Source organism: Bos javanicus, chromosome 17 (genome assembly GCF_032452875.1).
Source record: "Bos javanicus breed banteng chromosome 17, ARS-OSU_banteng_1.0, whole genome shotgun sequence".
In the NCBI taxonomy this organism is placed as follows: Eukaryota; Metazoa; Chordata; class Mammalia; order Artiodactyla; family Bovidae; genus Bos; species Bos javanicus.
The window spans coordinates 55792969-55819568 of record NC_083884.1 but is presented as its reverse complement, the minus strand read 5'-3'; the positions used below and the strand labels follow the sequence as shown (position 1 = coordinate 55819568).

The 26600-nt window shown below is 36.5% G+C and overlaps 1 protein-coding gene across 9 annotated transcripts in view; it reads left to right on the top strand.

The window, feature by feature from the left end:
• The window catches only part of ATXN2 (ataxin 2), a 101621-nt gene that overhangs the window by 36757 nt on the left and 38264 nt on the right, over positions 1-26600 (top strand). For 8 of the 9 annotated variants that reach the window (XM_061384800.1, XM_061384795.1, XM_061384798.1 and 5 more), the window contains exons 6-10: positions 17148-17272; positions 19441-19532; positions 20285-20482; positions 21930-22108; positions 23977-24186. In XM_061384800.1, coding sequence (XP_061240784.1) covers positions 17148-17272; positions 19441-19532; positions 20285-20482; positions 21930-22108; positions 23977-24186 — 804 coding nt within the window. The remainder of the gene's footprint in view (positions 1-17147; positions 17273-19440; positions 19533-20284; positions 20483-21929; positions 22109-23976; positions 24187-26600) is intronic. The other variant, XM_061384801.1, reaches the window with a different exon arrangement.

The following is a 26600-nucleotide window of genomic DNA, read 5'->3' as shown; positions in this document are numbered from 1 at the left end:
ATGGGTAGATGGTTGAGGGTGTTTTTTTCTTTTAGAAATAATAGAAATGAATGAGTGATAAGAACAAAACTAGTATTACATTGTAGCTTCCTAAAAGAAGAGGGAAATTTATTTCCTTTGTGGGTTTTTGTCTTGTAATAAATAGTACTGTTAAAATCTTAAATTGGCAATATGTAACTAAAATTCAAGTGTCAATTCTATGTATTGGACTCTATGCTAAGTATTTTATGTGCATTTTTTCATTTAATCATCATAGCTTCTTTCTAAAGTGGGTATGATTATTATCCACATGTTGTAGGTGAGGGAACTGAGACATGGATTAATTAACTTGATGAAATGAGGACACAGACCCAAGTGCTATCTAACCCCAAGTCATATTCTTAAACATTGTCCTATAGTGACATAAATTGTGTCTAATTTATTATTTAGCTGAGCTGAATCAGAATTAATCTGAATTTACCTTAAAGAATTTCTCCACAAACAATACCAAAAATGGAGGGGAAAAAAAAAACCTCAGACAGTAGAAATATGCAGATTATTATATTGTTTGAAAATTCTTTTCCTTTTTAAATCTCTTTATTTTGGGGGAAACTTTAAAATTAGTAAGATGCGTGTGGCTTTTAAGTTTTTAATACTAACTACATTGATTTTAATAAGGTTTAAAAGTTGTCTTTCATATACATATTCAAGTGAATAATAGGCCTAGCAGTAATTGATATCTTAGGGAATAGTGAATAAGTTTCATCTGATCTCTTGAATGTTGTATATATTCCAGTTTGACTTACGGGCAAAAGGAAGAACAACTTTGATCTTGCAGGCTGTTCCTTTTGTACAAGCATAACTAGGAGAGACTGTCAAATTATCACTGGAGAATTAGTGTGTGTTTTACATGAATTCCAGTGCAGACGGATCCTGGGATGCTCTCATTTTCCTCTTCTCATTTTGCATCTGTTTTTAGAGCATTCAGCTGCCTTTTTATCTGTTTACCTTGGAATTGGCATATTATTGCTACTTGATTTTTACATGGTTTTCCTGTCTTTTTCCAACATCCCTTTCTCATCTCTTTTTTTCCTCTTCTCTTCTTACAGTTCCTTTATTCATTTTTTTAAAAATTTAATACCCTAACTCAACTGTGTTTTAGTTCTATGGCTTCTCTTTACTTCCTTTCGTACTGTTCTCAGCCTGTAGAACAGGGATCAGCAGACTTAAGGCTTATGGACCAAATCAACTCATCAGTAAATAGCGTTTTATTGAAACACAGTTAGGCCTATTTCGTTCATGCATTGTCTCTGGCTGCTTTAATGTTGTAGTGATAAAGTTGAATAATTGTATTAGAGACTATATGACCTTGAAAACTAAAAAAAAAATTTACCGTCTGCCCCTTATAGGAAAAGTTTGCCAAGTCTAAAACCTAGATCATTTTCCCTACTGCATATCAGCTGTTACGGTTATTCAAAAATACATATTGTACTGGCTGCAGTGAAATAAAACAATGTATTTTGTTGTAACACTCATCCTTTGACTCTCATCTAGTACTGTGTAATTTCACATGATTCCTTATGTCAGGTTAGATTTAGTCTTAAGAATGACTTTTGCTTGTCAGCTCCTTTGTTACAATAAGTAAAAAATAATAAATGAGAAAATTGGTTATCTTGAATTCTTCTAATTACTATTCTGTATTCCTTTCTTACCCAAACTTGTTGACTCTCATTTTCTGCTGACTCTGCATCCCATTGTTGTCTTTTTTTTTTTTTTTTTTTTAACCATTTATTTGGTTGTTTCAGATTTTAGTTGCAGGACATGGCTCCTTTCGTTGTGGTACATAGGCTTCTCTCTAGTTGGGGCGTGTGGGCTCAGTAGTTGCAGTGTTTTGGGCTTAGTTGCCTGAAGCATGTGAAATCTTAGTTCCCTGACCGGGAGTTAAACCTGGGCCACGGCAGTGAAAGTGCCGAATCCTGACCACTGGACCACTAGGGAATTCCTGTGTTCTTTGCTAACTGTTCTTAACACATGTAGTCACTTATATACTCTCATAATATCAGCTGCCAACCACATACAAGCCTCCTCTCGAATGTCTCTACATCATTTCCCTTATAGTGTGTTGTATTATATTTAGATGTTTCTGTCTCCTCCATTATGCTTTGAGTTCCTCGTGTACTGTATGTTTTTCATCCTTGATGTCTAGTATAGTGTTCTGTCACATAGTATGGTCTCAATATAAATGTCTTTTGAATGAATGAAATTAGAGCCTTCACATATTTTTAAAGGAGCACTGTTTCATGCAAAGAACAGGAAACGTATAAATAGTCTTAATGTCTACAGCCAGGCAACGAATACTTTTTGTGCTCTGGAATGTATTCATTGCTGTGCTAATTGCTATAGACAGTACAAAGAAATTCATATTCTTGGTCCCTTTTGAGAACTTAGGGATGCTGTATACCTTTACACAGAATTTTACATTTAATTCTGTGGTATTTCCTAGGAAATTCACATACTTCATGTGAATCCTAGCTCTGCTCTAGACATTTTTAGAGTTGGAGATACCAAAGCATGTGAAAGAATTCAGGAAAAATGGAAAGTTGATAATCAAAGTTTTATTTAAAATTATAGAACACTTAAACAATATAGTAGGTTTGAATGTGTATTGGGACATAGAAAAATGCTTTCGAATATACTAAAACCTTTGATTTTTTACCCTAAAGTGTGCTACAAAGCCAGTCAAAGTACTTGGACAAGCATCACTCTCTACAGATGACTGGGGTAGGAGGTAGGCTGTGGAGTTGCCTGCAGGGGTTTCCTAGTTAGATTGGCAGTGTTTTTCTTGTTGTGGCTTTCAGTTGCCCTTCTGAGCACCTCTTCCTGGCTGAGATCAGACATTCTCACATCTGTGTGGCTACAGCCAATTTTCAGGCAACAGGCCTTTTTCTTCCTTTTGTGCTTAGACTCTATCATGCCAGCAATGGCTTCTTCTTTGTAGGTGTGGCCACGTGTTTTATTTTTCACTGGTTTCTTCATTTCCAAGTGTGTAAATGGGGCAGATGAAGTCGGTCTGACTTTGAGTCACAATCATCTTCATCAGCTCCTTCTGTGCCATCATCCTGTCTGCTTGAAGACCATATTGCTTCTTTAGTTCTTTCAGCTGTTGTTTAAATTGTACATATTTTTCATTATTTTGAACGTCTACATCAGAATTCTTATTCTGTAAAGCCAAAAACAACTTCATTAATAATTTTAGATTGGATATTTTTTCTGGACATCTTCTTTTACATGGTTTATTGTACAGCCTTTAAATAATGGTTTAGTTGCAGATCCATCATTGCAAATTCAACCATTGCTTTATCCATACTGTACTCACTATTCACTTAAGTATAAGTTTTCATGAGATCCAAAGGAATGCTAGAAGCTATCCTTTCCAAAGCTGATGCAGGATTGAAAGTTTTTCAAGGAGGAGAGTGCAGATTCTCCACTCCTGAAGGATATAAAACCAGTTGAACCTGAACTTGAAGTGGAATTACCCCTGCATCTTGAAATTATTATGTGGCTGCCCAATGTAGCTGCATCTGGTTGTGCCCGGACTTCCCACACCCAGACCCTGGCTCCATCCTTAATTCCCTTCCCATGTCAGAAAGTTGAAATTGGTGGCATTAAATCCCAAATAAAGTTCAGAGACATAAAGACTTGTGTCTGTTGTAGTAGTTGGGGTAATTCGGTTTGTGAATGGGTAATGAGAGAACAGTGAGAAATAAAATTGTCTGGATTATTTTATTCTGGTGTTGAACTGTTCTGTTTTCATGTGATCATCCTATGTGTCTGATAGGGTGAGGTCCTCTGAATAACAGTGGAATCTTTTCTGAAGTGCATGACATTAGGAATGCCACGTCAGTCCAGGAAGAGGCAGGTCCCAGAGCAGCATATGGCCTGCAAAGCCTTAGATTCTGAGGAATCCAATGTGTTTCAGATTCATTCCTGTCTGGCACTCCATTGTGGTGGGCTGGCCACACAGCCTTGCAGCTGAGTAGGCATCTTGGAGCAAGGAGTACAGGAGGTTCTGTAGCTGAGCAGCAAGTGCTAACATTGGACAGGCAGGCAGGCAGCTCTAACACTGGGCAAGTTATGGGGATTGACAGCCTGCCTTTTTGGCAGGAGGGAGGATAGGCCCTGTGGTAGGTAGGCAGGTGGGGTGATAGAGGCAAGTGTTCTTATGGCTGTCTAGGAAGCTGATTGTCTTGGGCCTATGGCCATTGGAAGTAGGTTTGTTTTTTGTTTTTAAGGAAGTAGGTTTTCTAAGTCAATCCGTGTTCTAATAGTCTTCTGTTAAAACTGTACCATTATAAGGTTTACTGCCTCAGCCTTGCTGTAGGCAAGTTAGAGAAGGATGTATGTCTGCTGGGTCCAAATAGTAAATGGAGATGAATCAGCATTTACTGAGGCCAGTATGGAGGTGGTACAGAGATTGAGATTAAAAAAATTAAACAGGTATAGTGGAACAGGTGATGGAAAACTTAATACATAGGGTAGTTTGAGGTACATAATAGGGAAGTATTGCATGTTATTTCTTTGTATGTTTTTGGAGCATACACAAAGTATCTGCTGTATTGTTCATGTTTATAACTCTTCTATATTTATAACTCTTCTATATTCCTTGAAAGGAACCTACATCTGTTCTCCGTAGTGGCTGCACCAGTTACATTCCCAGCAGTTGTGTAGGAGGGCTCCCTTTTCTGCACACCCTCTCCAGCATTTTTTATTGGTAGACTTTTTGATGATGGCCGTTCTGACCAGTGTGAGGTGGTTGCTCATTATAGTTTTGATTTGCATTTCTCTAGTAATTAGTGATGTTCAGCATCTTTGCATGCCTATTGGCCATCTGTATGTCTTCTTTGGGAAAATGCCTATTAAGGTCTTCTGCCTTATTTGTTTTTTTGATACTAAGTTGTGTTGAGCTACTTGTATATTTTGGAAATGCAGCCCTTGTCAATCTCATTGCAAATTTCTCCCTTCCTGGGGGTTGTCTTTTCATTCTGCTTATGGTTTCCTTTGCTGTGCAAAAACTTAAAGGTTTGATTAGGTTCCATTTGTTTATTTTTGCTTTTATTTATATTGCCTTGGGAGACTGACCTAAGAAAAACGTTGCTACGATTTATGTTAGAATGTTTTGCCCGTGTTCTTTTCTAGGAGTTTTATGATGTTATGTCTTACATTTAGTTTTTGAGCCATTTTGAGTTTAATTTTGTGTATGGTGTGAGGGAGTGTTCTAACTTCATTGATTTACATGCAGCTGTCCAGCTTTCCCAATACCACTTGCTGAGGAGACCGGCTTTTCTTTGTTGTATAGTCTTGCCTCCTTTGTTGAAGATTAATTAACTATAGATGTGTGGATTTATTTCTGAGTTCTCTATCATGTTCCATGAGTTTATATGTCTCTTTATTTGTGCCAGCAATCTCCTAGTAGGTAATTCAGACAAGTCCAGGACATTTTCAGGAAGACCATTTACTTGATAGTATTGTGTGTAAGACTAGAATACTCAGTTACTGTCTGGTTTTAGTTTTGTTTTTTCTCTTGGCCTGCACAGTCTCAATGGAATCTTATGAATAGCGAATATATTAAAACTAGTAATAAAGCCAGGCAATGAAAGAATGTGGATGAATTGTCTCCACCTTTAATTTCTGTTCCATCTGACTATAAATAGAAATTGTTGCCTTTTTTTTACCTGGATCAGACCTCACAAAGAGTTTTAAGTGAGCATGTGCACTTGAACAGTTCTTCTAATTTATTAGAAAAGAACAGTCTGAATCTGTAAAATGTTTATCTGCCAAGGACACAGAATGGTGTTTGTATAGATGTTTAAGAATTGGAATTAGCTTTTTCTTAACCTATTTCCAAACACTTTTGTTATAGGCTTAAGAGTTAGTTGTTGTAAAAAGACTACTGTATTGCCTAATAGTATTGGAAATACAGTTCCCACATTTTGTTTTTTAATTCTTAAATATTTCTGAATTTACGTGGGATTTTTTTCTGCTACATTTTCTGCAAAAGCCCTTTCTTTCCCTTTTCCTTTCTCTTTAACTTTTGAGATGAAAACAGTACCTTTTATTTTTAAAAACTGCTCACACAAAATTAGATAATTTCATTCTTTTGGACAGCACAAACTAAAGGTTCTATTCACCCCTCAAAAGGGAGTTCTGAACCCGGAGCCTAATGGGGAAGCTGAAAACAAAGTGTTCACCTCTGGATGTCACTGCACCAAGTGTATCTTTCTGTTGAGGTTTTTGTTAGAATTTATCTTCTCTCTTTTGGAGATAGTGTTATCTCTAATTGATTTCTATCAATTAGAAATGTAACATTCTGTGGCATCTAACACCTTGTTTCTTTAAATACAACAAGCCTCACAAAGTTGCCTTCCATTTTTCCCTTGTTCTTCTGTAAGTTACATTAACCTGGATTTGCTGTACAATTTGGTGTGCATTTGGTCCAATGGAGTCTTGACTACTGATCTTCATTCAGATCTTTCAAAGGAATCTGGTTTGTAGGTTTAAATTTTTTTTCCCTAATAACTTGGTTGATATTTTGAAGTCAGATATCCATTTCAGCTCAATTTAATTTAGCTAATTTAATGTTTTAAGAAAATTACTTTTCAAATGTTAAATTCCTAATTATAGTGCCTTTTATGTTATATAATGGGCCTAGTAAAACTAAGGTGAAATATTTTATCTTAAAAATATTTTGCCAGAGTTTTAACTAGGGAATCCCAATTTTTTCATGTCACAAGCAGTTTATTAGTAGGGAAAATAAGAACTACTACTTATTCATTCATGGCTACACTGAACAGCATGTGGGATTTTAATGCCCCAACCAGGGATTAATCCCATGCCCCTTACAGTGGAAGCCAGAGTCTTAACCACTGGACCACCAGGGAAGTCACCAGAACTTAATATTTAGTAGGATATATTTTCTCTCAGGGATATTTATCTCATTTTATCATAGTATGATAAAATTTAATGATTCATTTTATATAGGAAGAATATGAGGTTTCTTCATTATTGATGCAGTCTGGTACAAGCTGGTGCTGCCTAAATGAGCTACTGGGTCCAAGTGCTTTATTCAGACTTGTGATCAAGTATATTGTAATATCAAAAGGATTTGTATGGTTGTTTATTGTGGAAGCCCGGTTGTCCTGTGCATGTTCTGAATGGTGTACTGATTGAGATGTCTGTCCTGTTTTTTAGTCATATTCTAGGCTTTTCTGTTGGTCTCCTTCAGAGGAACAGAAACATAAATTAATTTGCAAATTATATTTTTAACAAGAACAGAACTTTGGTATTTGCTTTTCTGCATCAGTTTATTCTTTCCAGACTTTGGTCAAAGGGGTATCTGGGTCAGATCTCAGAAAAGAACAAAAGAAAATGCTTTGGGTGGTTTGGTTTGATTCTAACTAGAAAACCATAGAATCTCTTTTAATATTTTTAATTAATTTTTGCACAAAGAGTGATGTTTAGACTGAAAATAGATACAGTATATCTGCTTTTCCTTAGAGTTGCTTGTTGCTCAGGAAAGAACTTTTTCAGGGGGTTACTGTGTTTCTTAGAGCTCATTACTGCTGCTTTTCCTCTCCTGTATTTGTACTTTTGAGGCTGATATCTTTGAGCTCTCTTGCCTACTTAAGCTATTCTGATAGTCTCCACATTGGTTCTCTTGCTAAAGTTTTGTCGTTTCTTCTTCCTTGAGTGGTAAATTTTCTTTGAGTTATAGGACTCAGAAACTGAAGATCACAGTCAAAATAACTATTGCTCTAGGCTATATAATTTTGTTGTCAGACATTTCATCCTGTGTTAAAAAATCTACAGTGACCACTGTTGCTTATAGAAGAAAGTTGAGATGCTATACCTTGGCATTCAGGGCCCTCCTCAATGAAACTTTTCTTTTTCAACCTCACCTCTCATTATTCCCCAATATTAATTTGCTTCTTGACCTAAGTGGCATTTTCTGCATGCTAGCCATTCATATCTTCATCTTTGAGCTCAGTTATCTCACTGCTGAATTTATTCTCCGCTCTGAATAAATACCTTTCTTCCTAACTAGAATCTTAGATACTTCTTCAAGACCAAGCTCAAATCTCCTTTCCTCTTTGGAGTCTTCGGTGACCTTTCCTGCTCACTGTGGTTGTCTTTTTTATTGTCTATGTCAATGACTTCTATACTTTTAATTTTATTTTCAGCACAGAGTAGTTTGGCGCCCCCCCCCCCCCATTCCCGAGGAAATCTCATGCTGAGTCCCACTTACAAAGTAGTGGTCGGGGAGGGGATTGGGAGTTTATGCTAGAATCATATTTATTCAGCTTTTGCTGTCTGCTGAGATACCTATAAGAAATTGGATTTCATGGAGCACAGTGGAGAATCAGTTGTCTTACATCATGTATTGAATACTCAGCTTTACAAAGTAGTGTCTTTTGTCTCTCTCAAAGCATTATAACTTTCTGGAGTTTAGAAATCATGTTTATAGAACCTAGGGATGTGTATGCCCTGTTGTATCTTAGCATAATGCCTTACGGATCCATAGTAGGTACTCAACATATGCTTATTCTTTGAACTGATATTTTTAAAGTTTTATATATTTTTATACACACTACACCCAAACCAGGGAAAAACTAGTAGGTTTTGTTTTTCTTACATAGACATTAACTGGTAACTATCATTCATTTCCAGGAAACTCAAGAAAACAGTTATTCCTAGCCAAACTAAAAGTAACTTTCCTATAACATAACATATTCAGAGTATATTTTTCTGACAAAACGTTACTTTTAGTAGGCATTTTAATACCCTTTTGAAATACAGAAAACAAAATCCCAAGTTTTACTTTGAAAACAAGGCCCAGATGATTCTGGTACAAGTGAGAAAAGTTGGAAGCACAGGTGAAGGAGTAAAGTATTAAAATATGCGTGTGGGCTATTTTGAAAGTCTTTTAAAAAAATTAAGTTGGATTAGTTGCTCTGTATGTTAGAAATGTATACATCAGTTCAGTTCAGTCGCTCAGTCGTGTCCGACTATTTGCGACCCCATGAATCGCAGCACACCAGGCCTCCCTGTCCATCACCAACTCCCGGAGTTCACTCAGACTCACGTCCATCGAGTCAGTGATGCCATCCAGCCATCTCATCCTCTGTCATCCCCTTCTCCTCCTGCCCCCAATCCCTCCCAGCATCAGAGTCTTTTCCAATGAGTCAACTCTTCGCATGAGTGGCCAAAGTACTGGAGTTTCAGCTTTAGCATCATTCCTTCCAAAGAAATTCCAGGGCTGATCTCCTTCAGAATGGACCGGTTGGATCTCCTTGCAGTCCAAGGGACTCTCAAGAGTCTTCTCCAACACCACAGTTCAAAAGCATCAATTCTTTGGCGCTCAGCCTTCTTCACAGTCCAACTCTCACATCCATACATGACCACTGGAAAACCATAGCCTTGACTAGACGGACCTTTGTTGGCAAAGTAATGTCTCTGCTTTTCAATATGCTATCTAGGTTGGTCATAACTTTTCTTCCAAGGAGTAAGTGTCTTTTAATTTCATGGCTGCAGTCACCATCTGCAGTGATTTTGGAGCCCCCCAAAATAAAGTCTGACACTGTTTCCACTGTTTCCCCATCTATTTCCCATGAAGTGATGGGACCGGATGCCATGATCTTTGTTTCCTGAATGTTGAGCTTTAAGCCAACTTTTTCACTCTCCACTTTCACTTTCATAAAGAGGCTTTTGAGTTCCTCTTCACTTTCTGCCATAAGGGTGGTGTCATCTGCATATCTCAGGTTATTGATATTTCTCCCGGCAGTCTTGATTCCAGCTTGTGCTTCTTCCAGCCCAACGTTTCTCATGATGTACTCTGCATAGAAGTTAAATAAGCAGGGTGACAATATACAGCCTTGATGTACTCCTTTTCCTATTTGGAACCAGTCCTATTTGGAACCAGTCTCTTGTTCCATGTCCAGTTCTAACTGTTGCTTCCTGACCTGCATACAGATTTCTCAAGAGACAGGTCAGGTGGTCTGGGATTCCCATCTCTTTCAGAATTTTCCACAGTTTATTGTGATCCACACAGTCAAAGGCTTTGGCATAGTCAGTGAAGCAGAAGTAGATGTTTTTCTGGAACTCTCTTGCTTTTTCCATGATCCAGCGGATGTTGGCAATTTGACCTCTGGTTCCTCTGACTTTTCTAAAACCAGCTTGAACATCAGGAAGTTCACGGTTCACGTATTGCTGAAGCCTGGCTTGGAGAATTTTGAGCATGACTTTACTAGCGTGTGAGGTGAGTGCAATTGTGCGGTAGTTTGAGCATTCTTTGGCATTGCCTTTCTTTGGGATTGGAATGAAAACTGACCTTTTCCAGTCCTGTGGCCACTGCTGAGTTTTCCAAATTTTCTGGCATATTTAGTGCAGCATTTTCACAGATCATCTTTCAGGATTTGGAATAGCTCAACTGGAATTCCATCACCTCCACTAGCTTTGTTCGTAGTGATGCTTTCTAAGGCCCACTTGACTTCACATTCCACATGTCTGGCTCTAGGTGAGTGATAACACCATCATGATTATCTGGGTCGTGAAGATCTTTTTTGTACAGTTCTTCTGTGTATTCCTGCCACAAATTTTTGGATTTAAATTTGTATCTGTGAAGAATAGTATGAAATCCACAAATTTTTGGATTTAAATTTGTATCTGTGAAGAATAGTATGAAATCAACTTTGGTTCAATTTGAAATCACATGATTAAAAGATACACCTTAGAGATTCACAGATTTTTGTGTTGACCAGGGTAAAAATGAAGCCCTTTCTACTTTTGGGTCACAAAACTCATTTTCCTTGTTCAAGTGCCCTAGAGGCAAAGATATGATTAGGTAGTTCAGTTTGGAAAAATGACATTCTTTTCTACCAAGGTAAGAAATTATTTCAAGAATTATTCAGAATTTTGAATAAAATGCAGGGTGCAGGTGTTTGGCCTATTGTTCTTAGTTAATTTTGTTGTGTTGGTCCGTCCTGTTCTGCAGGATGTTGTTAGGTGTTTGCTTACCAGTGTGTTCACCTTTATTGTCACGTCTCCATCTTATAGGAAGTCATGGTTTTATCACTGTTGGCTTTTATTTTATTTGCCCAAAAGACTTGTGTCCTGCGGCATGTGGGATCTTAGGGGGTGCATGTCCCAACCAGAGATGGGACATGTACCCCCTGCAGTGGAAACACAGTGTACTAATCACTGACCTGTCAGGGAAGTCCCTCCAAAGATTAAAGCTTTTAAAGACAGGTGTTTGATTGAGGATTTTAGCTTCTGGGACAGGAACAGATTATAAGCATGGAAGGCTCTGTTGTCTGTTTGAGGTTGAGGGGGTGGGAAGTGTGCTGCTGAGACAGATCCTAATTTCCTGTCCTGACCCTATCCCGTGTGAAGTCAGGATGGACTTGTGTCTTGTTTCGAATGTTTTACAGTATTAGTTCTTCCTGATTCATTCTCTCCTTACGTTTCTTTTTAAAGTTGAGATTTAACTGACCTCAGTGGATTTAACTTCAAAAACTTGAATTTTGTGGTTCTTTAACTCTTGTCACATGGTGTATCAAATAAACCACTTCCAACATTTTAATTGTTAAATAGTTCTGCTTAATAGGCCCAAAATTATGATTAGAAAATAGTTGTGGATATTCAGAATGACATTATCCACTTCTGCATTTTTGTCTGATTTATAGGCAAGTGCTGTTGTGGGATTTATTCTGCAATATAACTTGATATTTAGAACAGAGAGGTTATATACACTTGGAATGCGTTTACGTTTCACATAGTTTTATGACTTAGACCCTTATATCTTCAGATATTAGTTTGCAAATGGTAGATTTTGAAAAATTTATTTTCAGGTTCATCATTTGGAACGAACACTATTCCTGTGAAAATTTAGCTCTGTTACTTCAATACTGTTAATTTCCATCTTATTTTAGCAACCTGCTTTCATGACTTTGTCATCACTCGTAACTGCTTCTCTTCCAAAATCTACTACTCTTGACTATGGCCACCTTCACATTTACACCTACTTTTTTTCTTGCCCCTCACAGGGTTCTCTGACCCTTCCCTGGCCTTCTATTTTTAAACTCTCTACTGCTTTAATTAGGAAAAGGAATGTGACTGGGAAAATACCTTTGTGGTGCCGGTTAGTTAGGAATGTAGAGTTTCTAGCTCTTGCCAGAGCTTAGGCTCTACCAGACCCTTTTCTAACCTGTTTCTGCAACCTGATGATTATCCCCTGCAGTCGTTACTCTGTGTACCTCATTTCCTTTATCCACAGCAGAATACTTTTTTTTTTTCCCTGCTTTTAAGAACACATAGCCAGTGTTCTTAACCTGGTTCCATGGATTCCCCATGGTTCATGAAGATTCAGAGCATTCATGAACTTGGATAGAAAAAAATATTACATCTTTATTTTCATTAAATTTTTATTGAAATTTAGTGTTTCCTTCCATTATTAATGTAGACAACAAACCACTGCATTATCTGTAACTTCTGCACCTATAGAATTCAGTTAATTTCATACCACTTGTATAAATTTGAATATTTTTATGCTTATTACCTCTAAAATTATAGTAGGTATTAGATTTGCTATTAGATCTTACTGTTTAATGCATCAGTAAAGAACCATATATATTAACTGTGGCACAGATTGGGTTTTTCAGATTTTGATAACTGCATTTCATTATATTGCATTACGACCCCATGGACTGTAGCCTGCCAGCCTCCTCTGTCCATGGGGATTCTCCAAGCAAGAGTACTGGAGTGGGTTGCCATGCCCTCCTCCAGAGGATCTTCCCAAATCAGGGATCAAACCCAGGTCTCCCACATTGTAGGCGGATTCTTTACCATCTGAGCCATCGGAAACATCATTATAATTGGTCTCCTGTGGTTTTCTATGTATTTTTTGCATTTAAATTTGTAAGCTCCCCATATGCTGAAGGGATCCATAGATCAAAGAATAAAGGTTAAGAATTCACTAATCTAGAGACTCCCTGTGTCCCATTTCTCTGCAGTCTTTTCTTTTTTCTCTCTCTTGCCTAGGACAATGCCTCCACTTGTCGCCTTGCTTTTGTTGTTCTGTTCCACACACCCTGAGCCCTTAGTGTGTTCACTATGCCCATCTTTTTTGTTTATCCTTTTCTTTAATACTGTGTTTTTTAATAGCTGTATAATAAAATACATGATTTAGTATATATTCATAGTATAAATACTCATACAGAACAGAAGAATATAAAACAAAAATGTAATCTTATTCTGGCCTCAAATTCCATTTCCCCTGGGGAAACCCTTGGATTTGTGTACAGTTCAGAAAAATATTATTTTTTATGTTACTCTAGTCTGTATTAGGCCTCCAAGGTGGCTCAGTGGTAAAGAATCCACCTGCCAGTGCAGCAGATGTAGGAGATGCAGGTTCGATCCCTGGGTCAAGAAGATCCCCTGGAGAAGGAAATGGCAACCCACTCCAGTATTCTTGTCTGGAAGATGTGTGGACAGAGAAGCCTGGTGGGCTCCAGTCTATGGGGTCGCAAAGAGTTGGACACGACTTAGGACACATGCATGCTAATCTGTATTAGAATGCCTTTTGAAGTGAAAGTGTCGGTTGCTCAGTTGTGTCCAACTCTCTGGTCTCTTAGTTGCTGGGATAGCACCCACTGTAACTGATACTCTGTTGTGTATAGATTGGTCCATATAAAACTCATGGGACATGATGAGAAAATATGTTTTTAAAGTCCTTGAAAAAGGTCACAGTATTAATAATTGATGTATCGGAACAATATCATTGAAATAAGTTTTTTATCTGAAATTTTAGTGTTTGAAGAAAAGCAAATTTAATTTAAAGATGACATGAGTAGCTGAGGATTTTGGTGAAGCCTTCACCGAAAGCACATTTGAGGGCTTCTGATGTCAAGTCTGATAATGGTTTTTTAATCTCATCTAGTTTTATGTCATTTTGTAGTTTTAGTCAATTTAATTTTTTTTTTTTTTTAGCTTAAAATAAGTGTTACTTTTTCACCACTTTTCTGGCCATTTAAAAAATTCTTAGGCAACTTTGATTTTTTTCAGAGTCATAATTGACTGAGATGGAGGGAAAAAGAGGTCATTTCCTGGGCATGGGGCTGAGGAACAGAGGCTGCACATTGGTTGAGACATTTCTTTCTGGTCACCACCAGGTGGCACCACTGGCTCAGAAAAGGAAGGGAACGTTTGGAGGCAGGGACAGTATTACGCCCTTCCTATTTCCCCTTTGCCTAAATTGGATTCCATCAGGCAGGGAATGAAGCACATCTTTGTCATCTTTTATTATCTCATCTGATCACTTTTATTCTTTTCTTTTTATGCCTGTAGTTCTTTCAGAAACAGGTTTAACATTTTTCTCACAGTCACATTTTCTTGCATCCAGCTTTTTTAATGCTTTTGCTTCTTACCATAGAGGATAATGGGAAATTAATGCACTATGACTTTATGGCATTGCAAAATTTGCACAATTTTAATTAAATTATATTTGCAGAAATCCTAGCACTAACATTGTACTGTTTCATACCAACAGTGGTTCTTTTCAAAAATCCAAATGCAGCTGTTAATAAAATAACTATTCAGGACTTAACAGTAGTAGATATTGGTAAGAATATAGAATGAATACCCAGGTCTGGCTTCCTTCTAACTAATGATAGAATGTTGACCTGAAATACGGTGTTATTAATATGAACAGGCTTTCTCCTGCCGTCTTGACACGATAGCCTCATTTTGCTGATTCTCCACTTTGTACATCTTATGCACATCTTTCCCTAAAATATTTACTCATGTTTATACAGAGACTTTTTCTTTGGGAGAAATTTTTGAATCAAGGAATACCATTCCTCACCAATACAAACATACTTTTGTGTTTTCCCTCCCACACCTTATCTGTCCTGAAAGAAAAATGGGATGTTAAGAACTACTGTGTGAACAGTTAATTCATTTATAAGGTTGATTTAAGATAAAAATGTAGCATTTTTTTAAAGATAGGTAGTTTAATAATGGCCTCTTAATACAACCTAAATTGTAATTAGCAGAGTAAAACTTGGTTCAGTGAAGTTTTAGACTCTTGCTTTTTCACCTTGGTTCCCTCTTCAAGGATCCTTTGTGATTTTTGTTTAAAATAATACCAGTAGAAGTATATTTAAGCTGTTTCTATTGTATATTTCATTTTTTAAATTTGAGGACTGCTGACTCAGTCCTTAGTCTTTTCTAAATACTTTGACACACACAAACACCCTGCAGTAACAATAAGTCCATTTATGTGGATCTGTTTCTGTTTCTTTTTTTTAACTTTTGTTCTGGGTTTTAATTTCTAGAATAAAAAAGTATTGTCTTTAATTCTGGGTTTCCATCTGAGTAAATGCCTTATTTATTTAAATATATGCTTTTCAACAACTAGTGTAATTAAAACATTAACAGGCTCTTAAATGAGAATTAATCCCCTTGCTGCTTGTATGACTGATTTGTGATTTTTACGTAGTCTTAGTTTTCTGTTCTAATTGTGTGAGAATTAAAATAGGGAATTTCAGCCACCTATTGTGAGTTATTGTTTGATGTTTTTCTTGGAGCATTTCACATTCTTGAAAATACTCTAAGGCAAAATTAATTTTACCAAGAATTTGCATAAGTTTAAGGTGACATAGACTAGAACTTCAAATTTGTAGGGTCTTTCAGTGACTTACAGCTGAGGATGGCATTGTGAAGATAATATCAGTCTGTTAGAACCCCTAAGAGAACTTTCCCAAAATGCAGTCATCTTCCAATGAGTGCTGATCCCACTCTCAGCTGAGACCTGCTGCTTTAGGAATCCCCCTTGGCATGCTCTTGGCTTGTACAATTGCTGGCAGCAGGAGCCATGCTGCCTGATAGGGCTGGTAGCTAAGCCCATATGTGCAATTATGCTTTTATTCTCTAGTGTGCGTGAACACACACCCACATGCACTTAACCACCCCTAGTTTGAGATGAGAGGAGGTAAGAGCTAGCTAGACTTAGAGTGCCATGCCGGCTCAAGTTTCTTATTTCACTATCGCCATGCCCATTGGGTAGCCAGTGACATTTATAGAAACAGTACCAAATCAAAAATCCCCCTGGAATTGTCTCTTTTGAAGAAGACACAAGTGTTGATTTTTTTTGACTGGGAGCCAGTACTGTGGCACAGCCAGGTCAGCAGAAGTATTACTCCACAGCCTTGTGTGGTGGGGGATACACTTTAGGCCCAGAATCTAAATGTAAGCTTGTATCTCCCAAGCATTTTCTAACATTGTCATTGCCCAAGTAGACTTCTATTTAGCTGAGTCCTGACTTTGAACTGGAGAAACAGTTTCTTTGCTGGACAGCAGCCATGGGATAGATAGATCCTGCCAGTGAGCATACTGATGCCATGCCATGCTGCTTTCACAAGCTAGTGCTCCTCAGTAACATTAGCAGAAGAGGGGAGAGGATAGACAGGTGAGAAAGTGTTGACAGAAAGTCTAGGTAGGCCTTTCTGAGGACAGGTAACACAGTGGGGTCTGAATTTTGTAACAGAGTGGCTATGGGGAAATAGGGTTCTGTGTGGAGATGGGTCACTTAAAATGACGTTTGTTATTAATGGCAAGGGTATGTTAGAATATTGACCCCTGCATGTGGACATGGATTTGGAAAGTTAAAAGATCTGCGTATGTTTGGCTGCAGCAGCTCTGAGTGCATATCTAATGTGTCAATTAAACATGAGAGATCTTGTTTTAGATGAATTTGTAGAAAATTTCTGGATCAATTCTGAAACACAAACTAATAATTTTTTAATATACTTAAATTTTTATGACTCGTGTGAATACATTATAACATTTCATGTGGCTTAAAATTATATGTGTAAAACATACCTTCCTCCAGTAGTCATCTACGATGCCACTTAGTGAATCAGGTTAAGTGTTTTAAAGATAAAAGCATTAGAAGCATTACACAGCTGAAAGCATACTGTTAATGAATGCTATTTTTTCTGTATTAGAAAGTCACTTTTCATAATAATTTTTTAGCATTTTTGTTGATAATTCATGTGTGTATTCTTGTAGCCCAGTGTCTGGTTGTATGATCTTTCATCTAAAACCATCCTTTGCAGATGCTTTTACTGACTCTGCTATCAGTGCTAAAGTGAATGGTGAACACAAAGAAAAGGACCTGGAGCCTTGGGATGCAGGTGAACTCACTACCAATGACGAACTGGAAGCTTTGGAAAATGATGTTGTAAGCAAAATCTTTTCAATTAGTAACAGTATGGTCCTGTGATACGGTATGACATCCTATCACTTGGTTTTAAGTATGCTGTTGTGACTGTATTTAAATAAGCTGTTTTATTGTGTAGAGACTTCACCCTAGGCAGTATATACAGAAAAATGTTTCAGGGGATGCATATGAAGTATTTGTAGGTCTTTAAAGTGAATCCTAATAAACAACTTAAAAGTTTAGATTAGAAACCATGGGAAACTAGAAACGCCTGCATATTTAGTTTTGAATGCCCTGCAGAATAGGGCAGTCTGAGGAAAATGGTGACTTGTTTGTTGTCTTTAGCAAGAAGTGATGTAAAAGTGTGACTTTTAGGATTCTTGTCTGTCAAAGAGGTACTCATTATTAAGCTATATCATTAGGTTACATTAGAATTACAGCAAAAAGTAAGTTTCTTTATCTTAAAATTAGGAGGAAAAGGCTATTTCCAAAAGCCTTTTGACATATTATTTTTACTTTTCCCAGAACACATCATTTGTAAATCAATGCTTAATAATGACTCTGTCATTAGGATTCTTTAAATTCTGTTTCTAAACTCTGGAGATACAAGCAAAGTTTCTTGCCAGAAATGAGTGTTTAGGCAATAAAATTTGAATGAGATGAATCTTTCATTGAATCTTACAGAGAAATCTTATTTAACAAGCCTGTGTTTGATGTTAAAGTCATTGTCCAGTTGTAAAACTGGAAATTCATAGACACCATCCAGTAGTTTCCAAACTTTTTAAAGAACCACATATTACTTAATGTGAAGTTTCTCAGGTTTGTGTAGCACATCACCTCTGGAGGATAAAGAGAAGCAAGCATTCTCTGTCTCTTTTTTTTAAATTGATAGTGAAGCAGTTGAATTGATAGACACCTTCTAGAGCACATTCTGGCAATGTTTTCAAAATTTAAAACAGTTTGGTTCAGCAATTCTATCTCTGTGAATGTATTCATAAGACATTCAAATAATTATATTAGGATGTTTTTCACAGCATTTTTTTCTAGTAGTGAAAAATAGGAAATATCCTAACTGTCCGTCAGTAGGACATGGGTAATTTATTATACCTCCATTCAGTTGAAGTAGTATATGTCCTCTTGAAAGAAAGGTGTTCTGGGAAGATACCTAGAACTTATTAAAAGAAAAAGCAAGCTGCAGAACAAGAAGATCCTATTTGAATGTCTGTAAAAGAGAGCTGATGATAATAATCACATTCTTATATATGCACAAAGAATGTCTGGAATTATGCCCAAGAAGTTGTTAATGGTGGTTATCTATACACACTGGGATTGGCAGTATTACTTTTCACTGGATATGTTTCTGCACACTTTAAATTTTTCACATGAAGCATATACTAAAAGAGCATATTTTAAAGTTTCTATAGGTAACTAATTTCCTGCTCCCATATATTAGGCTGAAGTAGTTGATTGAGTGGTAGATTTGTATTACAATTCTATCTGAAGCAGCACAGAAGGAGCCACAGTTGATGGGTGATCTTAGAGGCAAGGTTTTGTCCTGAAATTGCCATCAACATTGCTCAGATGATGCTGTGCCCTCTGCTAACATGGATACTGATTATGTGCTGTATTTTACTGCTTTTTATCAATTGGACCTGATGATCAGTTCACTCAAAGAGGTTTCAGGTAAAATACCTTGTAGAAAGATCACTGTAAGGAGTAGGAAAAGGAGAGAACCCTGATCTGAGACTCATAGTTTATGAAGTAACTAAAATGTTCTGAACTTAAAACATCTCAAATAACTGTTTCAAACACAGTTGAACCTTGAACAACACAGGTTTGAACCATGCTGGTACATTTATACACTTAGGTTTTGCAATAGTGAATACTATAGTACTGTACGATTCAAGGTTGGTTGAATCTACAGGTTTTACACTTGTGCAGGGAGTTGGTACACCTGACACCCCACCCCCCGAATTGTTCAAAGTTCAGCTGTAGTTATTTACCAACTTGTAGGGGCTGATGTGTAGAAGAGAAGTTTTTCCTTAAGACGTTTTTAAAGCAAATTTTTGCCTATTTTTTACTTTTGCTAGGTTTTGCTTGAATAGTATGATAATGTAGATCTTGATTATAACTGCATTAAAGAAGACAATACTTTGTTATTTTGAAAAGTGAATTTTGTTCTCTTCTAGTCTAATGGATGGGATCCCAACGATATGTTTCGATATAATGAAGAAAATTATGGTGTAGTGTCTACATACGATAGCAGTCTGTCTTCATATACGTAAGTTTTTAAAGCTTGTTTTTGTTTTAGTGCATTTGCCTTTGATTTTCAACCACTCCAGAATTCTTGCCTGGAGAATCCCAGGGACAGGGGAGCCTGATGGGCTGCCATCTATGGGGTTGCACAGAGTCAGACACGACTGAAGCAACTTAGCAGCAGCAGCAGCTTAAATTATGTTGAATAAATGTTCCTGTTAGACTTTTTTTTTTAACTTGTTTTATTTTTTAATATTTATTTATTTGGCTGCTCAGGGTCTTAGTTGCAGCACTTGGGATCTAGTTCCCTCACTAGGGATCGAACCCAGGCCGCCTGCTTTGGGAGCATGGAGTCTTAGCCACTGGACCACCAGTGAAGTCCTCTGTTAGATTTTAAGTTAAACAATTATGTGACTATATATTATTGTTACTTCTTACACTGATAAATTCCCATTAAAATAGGTATTAAATGTAGCTTATTTATACTCTGATTTTTTTGTTCTAAATAAATTTTGTTTTATTTTTGCACTGTAAAAACTAAATTGACAAATGCAGAGGTTATGGGGAAATAGGTAATTTAACCAGTTTTGGAAATGTTATATTACTCTAAGGAAAAAGTAATAAGAAAATTCAAATTCTGATTTATAAGTAGATGACTATAGCTCTTTTTCAGTTTTTACCAGCATTTTAAACAAATGCCTTAATAGTTGATTGTGACAGATATGTAAACTATTACTTTAAAATACACACTTTGCTTTTTCTTTTCATTTGTTTCAGGGTGCCCTTAGAAAGGGATAACTCAGAAGAATTTTTAAAACGAGAAGCAAGGGCAAACCAGTTAGCAGAAGAAATTGAATCAAGTGCCCAGTATAAAGCCCGGGTGGCCCTGGAAAATGATGATAGGAGTGAAGAAGAAAAATACACAGCAGTTCAGAGAAATTCCAGTGAACGTGAGGGCCACAACATAAACACTAGGTATTTAAAGGAAATCATGATGCAGTATTTTGGATACACAACTCAAGGTCTGTGTGAGAAGGTGTATTATTATTATTGTATTTCATCTTCCTTTAACTTAGCTTAGGTAGAGAATGCAAATGGAGTTGGTTTCAGGTTCTGTTAGTGAAAAGATTATAGTACTCTTGGAAAATAGTTTCTGAACATCACCTCTGTGGAGCCAAGTGGTGGATATACAGTGACGAGCAAGCCAAGGTCTGGAAGAGCTTGTTAAAGACAAATGAACAGGTTGGGGGAGGGGTGCATATAACATAATTACAGTTCAGTGTGATTTCCTAGTTTAGAGGTGTGATCAGAGTACTAGGAATATGCAAGTGAAAAGGAACAAGCGTAACCTTGTAGGATCAGAGTATACCTAACAGATGAGGTGATATTTTATGATAGGATAGTAGATCTGTCTGTCACTCACAGAAGCATAAAACAGGAATTCCTTGCATGGTGAAGACAGGTGAAAGAACTTGTCCAACTGAGGAAAAACCTTGTTTCGTATGTCTGGAATACAGGGTGTATATTGACATTGCAGTGGTAGTAGCTGGTGATAGGAACCAAAGGAGTGAGACTCTGTGTGTGTCATGTTAAAGAGCACCTTGTAGGCAGGGTATGGGGTGAACCAACTCTGGTGACATTGAGAACTGGCTGAGACATAGAGGCCAGTTATTGTATTGAAATAGTTCAAGTGTGAGAATGAGACCAGGACCAGTGATAGAAAGGTTAGAAAAACCAGGGGTGATCCTGAGTTTATTTGATAACTAAGCAGATTGGTGGTTGTACTGGTATCAGAGACAGAAAACACCAAGCAAGCTTGAGGGGAGATATAGTGAGTCCATTTGTGCAATTTATTGCATTCGAAGGGCTCACAGATCTTTCATGAATTTATTCATAAATATGTGTTGTGAGAACCACCTGCTACATACCTGGTAGAATAAGATACACATTCTGTCCTAAAGGCACTTGCAGTTTAGGAATCGTGATTTGAATTTAAGTGTTCAGTGAGAGATACTGAGACTGTGAGACTGACAGTGTGGATTTGGGGGATTGATGTGAAAACCATGAAAAACTAATGAACAGCTACAAAGAGAAGAGATCGCAGAGAAAACCAAGGAAGAAGAGTTTCAAGAAGACAGATGATGATTGATAGAAACAGCCATAAGGAGATCAAGTAGGACAAGAATGAATGAATACATGTTTGTTTTATTTTGTCCTTAGGGGGAAAATCTGAGGGAAAAGAAAGGCCAGACCTAGAGCTTAGAGTAAAATGGAAGAAAAGGGTGTCTGGAAGTGAGGCCATTTGGTTTGTTTTTAACCTTTTAATAACAAGCGTTCCCTTCTGCCTAAATTGCTTTTAGATAAGTTTCATTGGTCTGGTATCTATTAGGATAAAATGATTTAGAGGATCTCTCATTTCCAGGGAAAATAAATATATTCCTCCTGGACAAAGAAATAGAGAAGTCATATCCTGGGGAAGTGGGCGTCAGAATTCACCACGTATGGGCCAGCCTGGATCGGGCTCCATGCCATCAAGATCCACCTCTCACACTTCAGATTTCAACCCGAATTCTGGTTCAGACCAAAGAGTAGTTAATGGAGGCAAGTATTTTGACCAAATTTGTCAATCTCATTGATCAAATATATAATTTTCTGAATATTTACAGTTTTACATAGTTGATAAGAGGATGCATACCTTTTAATGATTTCTGTGGAGTAGTTTTCAGTAAATATTTAAAATTTGCCTTTGTGGATATCAAATTAGTAAAATTGTAAAAATTAGTATGTTGTTGGCATATACAGAATTTAACATGATGAAATACTCATGTATTAAGGTAAAATGCTAAATTTAACCAAAGACATTCACTTGGCAAAAAAACACTCCACATATAAAGAAATTGGAAACTGGGTAGGTTCTCAATTTTAAAAACACTGGACGATAAAATTATTTAGACATAGTTTACATGGAAAATCCAAATCTGTGTGAAATGCTCAGTGGTTAATATAAATTCATTTTTATCAACTGTTTGTTTATATATTTATATTCTGCTTACTTCAAGAGGATTTGAGGTACCTTGCAGTACAAGACATGGCCAACAATCATGTGAAGATGGTGGGGAAAAAGTGCTTAAAAAAATAAAAATTCAATATAAAGGCAGATATTATAGTTTAGCTTAACTAAAATATGCAAATTTACATCTTTAGTAGGAAGTTTTTTTGTTTTTTTTTTTTCCTATTCTCCCTCCAGATCTAGGTTAAATATGGCTCATGGGTCATGGCTCTCTCATACAAGTCAGGGACACTGGAAACAGCAGTACCATAGACTATATGGAACTATGGTAATTAAAATATTGATGGTGTATTAGATACTAACCTGGGGGGAACAGTGGGCATTCAATTTTAGGTATTTAAGTTTAGAAAGTTAGACAAATAGAGAACACTAAGTTTCCAATTTCATTTGTTTTCATTGAGTCTTTCTCCAGAATTCCTCTCCAAATGAACACTCTTGAGTATTTTCTATACTTTGTATTGGGGTGAGATTTCTTTGCTCACTGAGTAAAGAATTTTAGTTGTTTATGAACAGAATTTTAAAAGTAAAAAACCTGAAAGGGGCTGGGAAATGTATGATACTCAAGTGTGTGGAACCCTATGGAGAGGAGACCTGGACTGTTTCCTAAGATTAAGGTAAGTGATGTCATGTTACATGTTAGCTGTATTTTGACCTGTGCATATCCCTCAGTGTCAGTTTATTTGGTGATGACTGCTTTGTAGTTGGATTGTTTATTACGCAGTCTCTTAAATGTTTCACTGCATAAGTTATTTAGAAGATACGCCTTCTTTTTCTAACTTGATAAGGTTAAAATATGTTTTTTGAAAAGGCAGTGAATATTAATCTGTCACTCCTGTGACTCTGGAAAATAGTAGAAGTAATGTTCTACTTAAATGTACCTGCTTAATGTGATTTCAAACTCAACCTTATATTCAGGTATAGACTAGAAGAAAACCACAGTTTTAAGAAACTAATATTTTTAATGGGATTATAATAGCTGTTGTTTCAAAAGATAAAACTTTAAATAAATAATTTTATCCCTGAGTTTTGTGATTGATTGTGTGAAATTACCTAGTGTATGTTATTCTCCTTTTAACAATTGATTTTCCAAAAAACAGTTATAGAAGCAGGTGAATAGGCAAAGTCTTAACTGTCTTCTTCAATAGTATGTGTAGATCCTAATTAACCCTTTGGGAACGTGTATTCATTTAAACAGACTTAATTTTAAGGAGGTTAAAGTAAAATGTGAATTTATGTCAGTTAAGTTATGCTAAAACTTATCACAAATCAAATGACTGTCCTCAAAGGGTTAAAATGTACAAGAAATCATTTTTGTCATTTTACTTTTTTTCTGTTTACTTTTTTCCCTCATTTTTTTCTTTAGTTTTTATACTTTCCTTCATATCATTTGTTCTGTCAGGTGTTCCCTGGCCATCGCCTTGCCCATCTCCTTCCTCTCGCCCACCTTCTCGCTACCAGTCAGGTCCCAACTCTCTTCCACCTCGGGCAGCCACCCCTACACGGCCGCCCTCCAGGCCCCCCTCGCGGCCATCCAGACCCCCGTCTCACCCCTCTGCTCATGGTTCTCCAGCTCCTGTCTCTACTATGCCTAAACGCATGTCTTCAGAAGGTACAATACCACAATTTGTTCATGTTTTTGTTTGTCTTTGTTTAACTCCTATGTGAGTTTATAATTACAAAATAGTTTCCTCTTCATTATTTAATAACCTATAATTTCTGTGTTTTAACTTTAGTTTATTAAAACTATTTCTATTAACCTTTTGTTTATTAGAAATTTGATAAATGCTGTATAAAGCTATGAACTATCCTGAATTGTGAGAATGGGGGTTTGTCTCTGCCTGGTAACGATGCTCTTTTACAGCCCAGGGTCTTCTCCCTCCCACTTTACAGTGTACACAGTGGTTAATGGTAAACAGTGAACCTTCTTCATACTAGTGAATCTGCTTGTTGACATTAGGTAGGAGTGGTGGTTTAATGGTCCTTTTTGAGAGGGACATTGCATATGGCTGCCTTGATATGTTTACCCTTAAATTACAATATAGAGTTTGATTTTGTGTTTGGGATTTTTTTTTTAAATTTTGTAATATTTTGTAGTGAAAGTCTTTAGAGGAAATTCTTAATCTAAGATAAAATTGTTACTGTAGAAAACAATGTATGAATCTTTAGGGGTTTTTTGTTTTGTTTTTGTTTACCCTATGAAAAGAAAAAACAGAATAAAATCCTATAATTCTCATTCATTGTAATTACAGTTGATATCGCTTATATTGAGACTAATACAGCTTTCTGGCAGAAAATGCTTCCCTGGAGAAAACTGTATTGGCTGCTTTTTAATAAATTGTTGCTGTCCAGGCAGCGAGGTCATGTGATCTTGACTGAAGCAGCTAACCTTGAACAACATGTTAGGCTGATTTTCAAGGTGACTTCCTTACTCAAGTGCCTATGATGGTGGCCTGTAAATGAGAAGTTAAATTCTGTTGACATATTTTGTTGTGGTCTGTTATTTGTGTAAGTGATGTTCATATCATGAGAATGTGTTAGATAAAATTCACATTACTGAATGTGAGCTTGTTCACCACTGTTAGATGTACAGATTCACATAAAAGTTTACCTTTTGCATGTTCAGGGAGGCTACATTATTCAGTTTTTCTTTTTAACTAATTAGAATTAGTGTTTTCTAGTCATATAGTTAGGTGACACTGAAGCATTTTTAAAATGTGAACCTCAAAATAAAACTATGAAATACAATGGTTTTCTGTGTTTAGAATAAATTTTCTTTCTATAAGTATTTCACATCTTGCCAAAAACTGAACTTTTTAAAGTTAGTTTGATTTCACTGAGCTGCGTCAGCCATCTTTCTTGGTCTTTTCCTGTAAAAGGATGTAAAAAATATGTATGAATATTTAAATACCCAGTTCTTAACTCATCTTCAATATAAATTATATCTCCAGTTAAAAATTATAGTAACACTCTTTGTAAGACTGTGCTCATGATTGTATTCCTATTGAGGACACAAATTAATTTGACATCCTAAAGAGTTTGGCAAGGGACTTACCTGATGGCCCAGTGGTTAAGACTCTGGTTTCCACTGCAGGAGGTACAGGTTCGATCCCTGGTCAGGAAACTAAGATCTCACACTCCAACGTAGCATGGGCAAAAAAAAAAAAAAAAAAAGAAGGTGAGAAGCATTGGCTTTGGCATTAAGAATGAGTTTGCCAAGTGTTACCACTGTCAGGTTTCTGTTGTAAGAGTCATTGTATTCACTGTTTTCACCTGACACTTTTGCTTCAATGCATAGTAGACTTCTTTATAAACAGAAATCACTAATGTGACAATTGATTGATGTGGGATTTTGATGATTCATATAGTGCAAATTTCTTCCCCAGATGTAAATTACTCTAGTATACAAACCAGTGCCTTAGCCATAGAAGTTTCAGTTCACAGCCTGTTTAGTCTGAGACACTCTACAGGTGAGGACTGTTTTTTGTTTTTGTTTTTGTTTTAGCTACTACAAAGGTGTATCAAAGTAGTTTTTTGTTCAGTAATTTTTTTTTCCTAGTCTTAGAAGTAATACAGCAAATTTGAGGGAGAAAGCTAAAAGTGTATGTTAAAAATTTATTTCATCATATAGCTATAACTTTATTAACATTTTGTCATACTTATTTTTATATACCTACAAATAATGGATATAGATTAAACAAATTGCTAAGATCTTTGAAGAGCTGTGACATCTTATTTGATTTCTTACCACCAACTGCATCCTTCCCTTTTTTTAAAAAAATAAAAGGGAACAAAATAAAATTTATTTATAAAATTTTATGGCATTCCACAAAATAATTCTGAAAAAGTATGGCCAAAAATATGTATGGTGCTTATTTTCTTTTTTTAAACCAAGATGGAATGAAAGAGAAAGTGGGAGAATATGTGTGTGTGTGAGGGAAAGGGAGGAAGGGAAAGAGAAAGAATGGGCTGTGTGTATTTAGCAGAAAAGTAGTACTGATGGACATTGTGGCATTTATGTGATGT